Raw genomic sequence first — 7940 nt, 5'->3', positions numbered from 1 at the left:
GTTTTCTACCTATGTAACTACACACATTTTGCTGTTGTTACTGTTGTTGCAGTTAATAGCTTTTTTGAGCCCTCAGTGGTGGTGCTATTTTCTGGGCAGCATGGTTACCCCAGCCACCTCCGGAACTGGGCTTGTTACAAATAGAAGCAGTGGTCCCCCGGGAGGTGAGGTTCTGGGCTTGTTGTCTCCACCCCTCCTCACACTCCCCTGGGCATCCCCATCAAGCTTACAGGCGTCTGTCTCCTTTTCAGCCTCCTGAGGGAGTTCCTGCCTGGCAACAGCAGGAAAGTCAGAGGCCCTGCCAACAGCTGTATGTTCCTGCTGCCTCCTGGTGGCCAGATGCCAGGAGTGGGCCTGCTGCCTCTGTCCTTGCTGTCCCTATTTTCCCACTCATACCCCAAGTTTCTGCTCAGTCTTCCTTTATGGGTCCCTGGTGATTTCAATCTCTAGAGACTACCCCGTATGCCTCTCGTCCAGCTCATGACCTGTTTTCCTCTCAGCTGCCAGCTGTACCACCGGCCTGTCATCAGCTTCTGCATGGATCCCTACATTTGTACCCCCTCTACAGGTGAGAAGGTACTGCATTTCCATCCACAAGTCTCATTTAGGGTCCAGGTACCAGGTGGGGCAGACTTAGGGGGAAAACTTGGCATTTCCCAGTTCCCAGGATCCTCAGACAGTGTCTCCCTCCTTTGGAGTCACACCTGCTACTCCTGTGCCCCTTGGAGCCTGCTTTGTGTTCTCCTCCAATGGGCAGACTCTAGTATACTAGAGTCAGCCTGGCTCCCACAGTCTCCAGTCCTCAGCAGCCTGGCCTTACCAAGCTGATGTAAGACCTGGGAAAGCCAAAGCCTCACTTGGGGTAACCAGCTGTTTCTTTATGCCTTGGAAGGAATTCCTGCTCCTGAGGGCAGCTGAGCCCATGGACCACGCAGAAAGCTGAAGGTCCGGGGCCAGGCCAGTCACAGGCTTCCTCTTCCCGTGCCTCCTCCTGTTTTTCTTCTATCTCACAGAGCCTCTGTCCAACATGGTGGTGAATGGCGTGCTCCAGGGCTTCTACGGCTTCAGCATCAGCCCTGTCAAAGCCCAGCCAGAAGCTGCCAGTCACCCTACTCCTCTGCCCATGCCCTGATCACCCCAGAGGCCTTTGAGCCACCTGTTAGGACAGTCTCGTGACTTAGTCTGATGAGCTCCATGTAAGGGGCCAGGGCTGGGTCCTCCCTTGGCCTGGGACCCAAGTCTTACCCACCCAGGGTTCAGAACTCAGCCTGCACTGGTAGCTAGAGGTGCTAGAATTCATGTGCTCTTAGAGCCCAAGGGCCAAGGAAAGGGCACAGAGAATAAGGATAAAGCAAGAAGTCAATTTAGAAGTAGGCTATGAAAATCTATGGGAGCTCTGGTGGTGTAGTACCTAAGGCATTTGACTGCTAACCAGAAGGCTGGCGGTTCAAACCCACCAGCCACTCCCCGGAAGGAAGATTGGGCAATCTACTTCCATAGTGATACCACCTTGGAAACCCAAGGAGGGGTTGCTGAGTTGGAAATGACTAAATGTTAGTGAGTTTGGCTTTTTGGTTATGAAAAGCTATAAAAGGTATTTCTTAACCTAAACCAGAAGGAAAAATTAAAAAAAAAAAAAAAAAAAGAAACCCAAAAGCAAACAAAGTTGAGGGATGGTAGCTGGCAAAGTTTAGAAATAAGGAGGAAAAAGCTCCTCTCTTTTTGTGAGTAGCTTCTGGGTAAAGGTTCAGGCAGGAAGCTAAGGAAAGGGCTTATATCCACTGTGACAGAAGAATCTCAGACATGCTGGATATCAACTTGGGGAAGATGCTGTAGGCCCAAGAACCCAGCCCACATGCTGGTTATTAAAAAAAAAACAACTTTTTTTTATTGGTCAGTAGGAATTTGTTACAAAACTGGGCCTGTGGAATGTGGGGGTGTGGGTCCACTCTGTCAGATGCCAGCACCAGGGCCCGTGTGGTGCAGAGCCCTGTGGTAGGCCACCTTCACCCTCCTGAGGGCAGCAGTGCTGCACACAATGTTGCTCAAAGTGAAGAGGTCCCTGGGGCCCTACTCCTTGGCAATGGCAAAGGGCTTCTCCACCTCAATCTTGCCACAATCTGCGATTGTCACATCCTTCAGGGGCTTGTCCCGACCATCTGTCTTGGTGCTCTCCACCTTTCGGACTACATCCTGGGAAGGAAAAGAGGAAGTGGGAAGGCAGGGTGGGTCAGGATGTCGACCACTCAAATGAGCTAAGCCCCAGTGTATATGGCTCAGGAGGGCAGAAACTTACATGTGCCGAGGAGCATACAAACCTCAAGGCACCTGCCAAGGTGCCAGCCCAGGGCAGGGTTAACAAGGAGAAGCAGCAATTCTGTTCCTTTAAGGAAGACCCAGGTTGGCCCAAGGCTGGGCAAGACCCAGGTACCAAGGTGTGGTACCAGGTATCTTTAGGGAAATGATGTTCTGCTGGACCCTATACAATTTGGGGGGTGCGTATCACCAAGTGAATAACGGAGGTTCCTACAGTCGTGCATCCTTAGCAAGCTCACCTTGACTGGGTGATACCGTGGGTCCAGAAGGGTTCAGAATTTGAGGGGCATCAAGGTACAGGCTATTTATCCTTGATTCCCCCCAGGTTAGTAGCCATCCACTGGTCTGAATCTGAGGGTTCAATTCTTCTGGGAAAGCCATCTGGGTCTGTGTTGGATCCCTGGGGAGGACTGCCCAGGTTCAGCCCCAGTCTCCAGAACTCACCATGCCCTCTAGAACCTTGCCAAACACTACGTGCTTGCCATCTAGCCAGGATGTCTTGACTGTAGTAATAAAGAACTGGGAGCCGTTGGTGTCTTTGCCTGCATTGGCCATGCTCACCCAGCCGGGCCCATAGTGTTTCAGCTTGAAGTTCTCATCGGGGAAACGTTCGCCATAGATGCTCTTTCCTAGGAAGACAGACATAGATAGCCGTAAGTTGGGGAGGGGGAATTATGTCGGCCCAAACACAATTTGGGCCAACAGGTCTGCCACCTGGGAGAGACCCTTTTAGGTCCACCTGACCCCCCACTATTTCCTATACACAGGGTTTCCTGTGCATAGAAGGGTGCAGCTAGTCTCAATGCAGGTAACAGGCCTGCCTTCCCACCCTGGAGGCTGGCACTGTCTTCAGTGCCAGGCCAGGTCAAGTGCAGAATGAGGACAAAAAAGCTGTCCCCTTCTTATCTCCTGGCCTGAGAGCCAAACTGTACTTCTGAGACCCAGTAGGGTACAAAGTCCAGGTTTAGTGAAAAGCTCATGTGACGAATGACTTTGACTTTTAGAGTACAGTTTTATGGCTTTTAAATAAAATACAGATTATCAGCTACTCTTGGCTGTGGTCTGAGAGACCTGCCATGGTGGGGCTTTGGGGAAAAGAGGTGCTGTGCAGGACACAGGGTGGACAGGGAGACAAGTGGGAGAGGTTAAAAATTCTCCAGAAGAGAACTTCTGTGGCTGCAAAGCAGGAGGAGACAGAAAAATGGGTGGGGAGGTACAGACAGACACCAAGGGGGGGCTGCCATTTGGGTTCTGGGGAGTTGAGAGCTTCTTATCAATGAACATAAAATAAAAGGCTACTATGAATGTGCCTAATGTGTCTGTCCACATGGGCAGGGGGGCCGGGGTGTACGAGGGAGCCAAGAGCAGATCTTGACACCGTTTCAGAGATCCAAACTTCGGTTTCCAAAACCAGTTCCAGGAGAAATTAAGAAAGGCAATTCAAGGGCTCCTTGGTCCAAATGGTAAATGTTTGAACCCTCTTCCCCTGCCACCTCCTGGAGAGTGACTGTGTATTGTTAGTGTATTAAAAGACCCAAGAATCTCAGCAATAAAGAAAGCCTTTTCATTTTGTTTTATCCAACACCGCTCAAACTTACTTGCCATGTGAAACCCTTTAAATCCTCCCAAAGCCAAACCTATTGCCATTGACTTGATCTGATTCACAGAGGCCCCATAAGACAGGGTAGAACTGCGCCATAGGGTTTCCAAGGCTGTAAATCTTTATGGAAGCAGACTGCCTCATCTTGCTCCCATGGAGTGGCTGGTGGGTTCAAACCACCAACCTTTCAGTTAGCAGCTGAGTTCTTAACCACTGTGCCACTAGCCCAGCTTCTCTCCACTCCTAAATCTTCATCCTGTGATTCCACAGAATGGAACCAGGTTGGGGGTGCTCCTAGACTGATGCTAACCAGGGAGATAAGGAAGGGCTGATTACACAGCAGATGAGAAGATGGAAAAATAAGAATTACTAATTAAAGAAGGCACACTAAGTCCAAGGGGTGTAGGCATGGATTTTCCCCCCAGCTCTTGTTTCCCAGTACTTCTGTGAGGAGCTCCATCCAATCCAATCAGCTTCAAGGCATCAGGCCAGACTCTTGACTGGTGCGGATGGGGAGAGGGGTGTCTCAGTAAAACTTGAAGGTTAATACAGTGTATCTGTCTGTCCTATGTGTACAGAGTAGTGTCTGGTGGGAGAATGCTAAGGAAACTTCTGCCACTCCAGCTGGGGCTTCCAAAGTGGCCCATGTAGGCTTTGTGTGCCTGACCTAGAATGACCTACACATGTGTCTTTACTTTGCTCCCCTCCCCACAAGGTATCAAGAAAAAAATCACCAGGCTATCCTCTGGCATCAGCAGGTCTGCCCCCTGGGAGAGACCCTCTTAGGTCCACCTGACCCCTACTATTCCCTATACACAGAAGGGTGCAGCTAATCTCAATGCAGTGAACAGGCCTGCCTTCCCACCCTGGAGGCTGCACTGTCAGACTCCTCTACCCAGAGGAACCGAGGTTACCTCCAGTGCCATCTCCCCGGGTGAAGTCTCCACCCTGGATCATGAAGTCCTTGATCACCCGATGGAATTTGCTGTCCTTGTAGCCAAATCCTTTCTAGAAAAAGGGATGGGAAGGTAAAGAGTTGGCATAAGACACCAGGCAGACATTAGAGTCCCCGGAACCCAGCCCACACAACTACTGCTCACAACAGAGACACCACTGCCAGCAAGCTTCACTATTCAAAATGCTATTAGGTTAGCAATTACCACAGGCCAGACATGGGGCACACAGACCCAGGAAAGGCTGAGACCCCCATTTCTCTATCCTATATAACATCTCAAATTGTGTATGATTCTGTGTCACATGGTGCCGCCCCCTTCCACCTCTCATTTCTTCTAATCTTAAGAACAGATGCAAAAAAACAGACTGAGAAAAAGATACCTGCTGGCCCAATGAAAAGGTCAGATAGAAAACAGACTTTCTTAAATGGGGCACTCTAGGTTCCTAGAAACCTGGGAGTCTCTAAGCTCCTTACTCTTAGGAGAACACTTTGATGCAAGGGCCACAAATGGTTTTTTACAGATGTTTTCTTTGGTTATTGCAGTCTTAAAAACACAAAAATTCCTCCAAAAAAATCTAGATTTCTGGATTCAGTTAAAAAAAAAAATTCAGAAGCTATGACATACTGGGTTCCCAGAGCCATAAGGTAACGGTCCGTTGGTAGTGAGTGGCGTGTTACTGACACAGATGGGCTGCGGTATGCAGTCCAGTTTGCTGCCAACCCTATTTGCCAACTTCACTTCTCCTGAGTTGAGGATCTCTGCTCTAGCAACTTACCTCTCCGGTAGCTAAGGCCACAAAATTATCTACTGTTTTCGGAACAGTCTTTCCAAAGAGACCGATGACCACCCGGCCTACATCTTCATCTCCAATTCGTAGATCAAAGTACACCTAAGGAAAAAGACCATTTCAGACTTAGACCCTTGATAGAAGGTAAGTGGGGATGGAAGATAAAACAGCCATATTCATTTTCTTCCTCACTTTAGAAGCAGTGGTTCTGAATGTTTTTGGTGGAGTCAAAAATCTTATGAGCTAATGAAAGCTCCAGACACTTTTCTCCTATAATATGCTTGTCTATACTCTCCTAAGGCACTTGACTGCTAACCAGAAGGCTGGCGGTTCAAACTCACCAGCCACTCCTCGGAAGGAAGGCTGGGCAATCCTACTTCCGTAGTGATACTGCCTCGGAAACCCAAGGAGGGGTCGCTATGAGTCGGGGCCGACTCGACGGCATATTATAACAACAACAACAACACTCTCCTTAGGCTACAGAGCAGCAATTTTTGCTTTAAATAAACGAAGGACCCAAATTCTGGAAATTAACATAAAAATTCCTAAGAAGGAAAGCCCGAACTCACCATACAACCTCAAACTGTATTTGTTATGTTCAAAGCTTGGCCTAAGGAGAGAGGATTCTGAAGTTGGCAGACATGCTTTTTCACCATTTCTCCAAAAAGACTGTTCTGAGGTGGGCAGTGCTGGCCTCAGTTGAGCATTCCGAGCGTGAACTCCCTGAGTCAGGGCAGGGGCTGGGGGTGTCATCCTCGGGTATGAATGGGTATGATGGCCCAGGCGCCACGAGGCCTAAGCCGGGAGCCTAGGAGTTAAGCCAAAGACAAGGGCGCCCAGGACGAAGTTCAGGACCCTAAAAATCCCCCGGACACCTCTAGCCCGCGGCGCTCGGGCCGGACCCCATACGGCAGAGGGCGAGTCCCCAAGGGCCTCGCCAGACAAGGGGGAGAGAGGAGCTCGAACCTTGACGGTGACTTTGGGACCCTTCTTTTTCTCATCGGCCACGGAGGGACCTGGCAGCAGCAAGAAGAAGAGCGAGCCCACGATGAGAGCAGCTGCAAAGAGCACCTTCATATTTCGCTCTGAGAGACGGAGCATCCACAGGGTGAAGAGAACACGACCCGGGAAGCCGAGGGCCGGAAGAGGGTGGGGACGCGGCCACTAGGGCTCCGGCTCCCCCACCGAGCGGTGAGCCGGGGGAGACCGGGGCTCCTCTCAACCTCCTATCAGAAAACAAGCACCATTTTCCCCCTCTAGGTCAGCTCCAGATAGTAAGTTCCCCGGTGGGCGGGGCCCAGCTCGCCGTCAGTGAAGGCGAAGACGCGAGCTCGTGGGTTGCTGCCACGTTAGTGCTACCTGATTGGACTCCCAGCAAGCAAACTTCCACCAATAGGAAGGGAATCAGGGCAAGGCGGTGCCTTCCCCCCCCAAGGAGCACATTGATTGGGTCTCTCTGAAGAGACTACAAACCCCAGCAGGCGGAGCGGTCAGTCCTGTGGCCCACTCGGCCTTTCCGAGTGGAGGTGTTTTGGCGTGTGGTGGACGGTACTTTTTGTAGGCAATCTGTAGGCCTGGCTAATGGGAGAAGACACTTCATCATGGGTCAAAAACTGTCACTACCAAATTAGGTTTAAGTGGTAGGTTCCAAAAACTTAGGGCACAATTTTATACTTAAAGTATGGTTTTTTGCAGCTACGTTCTTGCAAGGTTTCTTCAGAAACCCACTTCGTTTTTTACTTAGTCCGTCATTTTAATATTTTTCTTTCCCTTCTCAAATCGTACTGTGCTTACTGAAGTATGACTCTGCACTTTATTGCATATTCTGATTCTTAACTTTACCTATTTCCTAAGTAGACTCTGCTTGGGGGGGGGGGGCAAGAAAGAGTGTTGCACTTATTTTGTATACAACTCCCACAACACAACTGCAGGACTAAGTGCTTACAAATACTGGTTGTATTAGCCTACGGCTTGCAAAGTCTCCCTTTTCTAGAAACCTTCGGGAAGGTCAGAGACAGTTGTCAAGGTACCAGCACAGCATTGTTTCAGGTCTTCTTCATACACACACACTTAGTGACATTCCAGTCTACAACATACATACTTTGGTACTGGGAGTCTTAATACACTCGGAAATATAAAGAATTACATTCACACCTTCTAAATTTTGGGTCTATGGCATCATTAAACATCTTTAAAATGAATTTTCAAAGATTAACAGCCTAGATGGTAGGCATGGATCCACTTTCAGTTAACTTTGCAATTTGTTTTCTATATATGACGT

General features: G+C 49.5%; 2 protein-coding genes across 2 annotated transcripts in view; one reads left to right on the top strand and one right to left on the bottom strand.

Annotated features, from left to right (window-relative positions):
* The window catches only part of SNX22 (sorting nexin 22), a 4644-nt gene extending 3512 nt beyond the window's left edge, over nucleotides 1–1132 (top strand). Inside the window, exons 5-7 of the mRNA XM_007957912.1 lie at nucleotides 252–288; nucleotides 508–568; nucleotides 1014–1132. Of these exons, the coding sequence (XP_007956103.1) occupies nucleotides 252–288; nucleotides 508–568; nucleotides 1014–1132 (217 nt within the window). The remainder of the gene's footprint in view (nucleotides 1–251; nucleotides 289–507; nucleotides 569–1013) is intronic.
* Nucleotides 1133–2070: 938 nt separating this feature from the next.
* Nucleotides 2071–6760, bottom strand: PPIB (peptidylprolyl isomerase B). The gene is made up of 5 exons (XM_007957899.2): nucleotides 6626–6760; nucleotides 5648–5761; nucleotides 4831–4924; nucleotides 2761–2945; nucleotides 2071–2193 (listed from the first exon to the last, which is right to left on the bottom strand). Exons 1-5 carry the CDS (start codon nucleotides 6758–6760, stop codon nucleotides 2071–2073), a joined length of 651 nt encoding a protein of 216 aa, XP_007956090.1.
* Nucleotides 6761–7940: the final 1180 nt, after the last annotated feature.

Source organism: Orycteropus afer, unplaced genomic scaffold (genome assembly GCF_000298275.1).
Source record: "Orycteropus afer afer isolate SDZICR_OR568_19922 unplaced genomic scaffold, OryAfe1.0 scaffold00015, whole genome shotgun sequence".
In the NCBI taxonomy this organism is placed as follows: domain Eukaryota; kingdom Metazoa; phylum Chordata; class Mammalia; order Tubulidentata; family Orycteropodidae; genus Orycteropus; species Orycteropus afer.
Note: the sequence above shows the minus strand (reverse complement) of the source record. Positions and strands in the feature narration are given on the sequence as shown.

Coding starts and splice junctions, on each gene's coding strand:
- PPIB (XM_007957899.2), bottom strand. CDS start 6,760: ATGCTCCGTCTCTCAGAGCGAAATATGAAGGTGCTCTTTGCAGCTGCT. Junction 4,925..5,647: donor TGGCCTTAGCTACCGGAGAG/GTAAGTTGCTAG, acceptor CCCTTTTTCTAG/AAAGGATTTGGCTACAAGGA. Junction 2,194..2,760: donor GCAAGGTTCTAGAGGGCATG/GTGAGTTCTGGA, acceptor TTTCCTTCCCAG/GATGTAGTCCGAAAGGTGGA.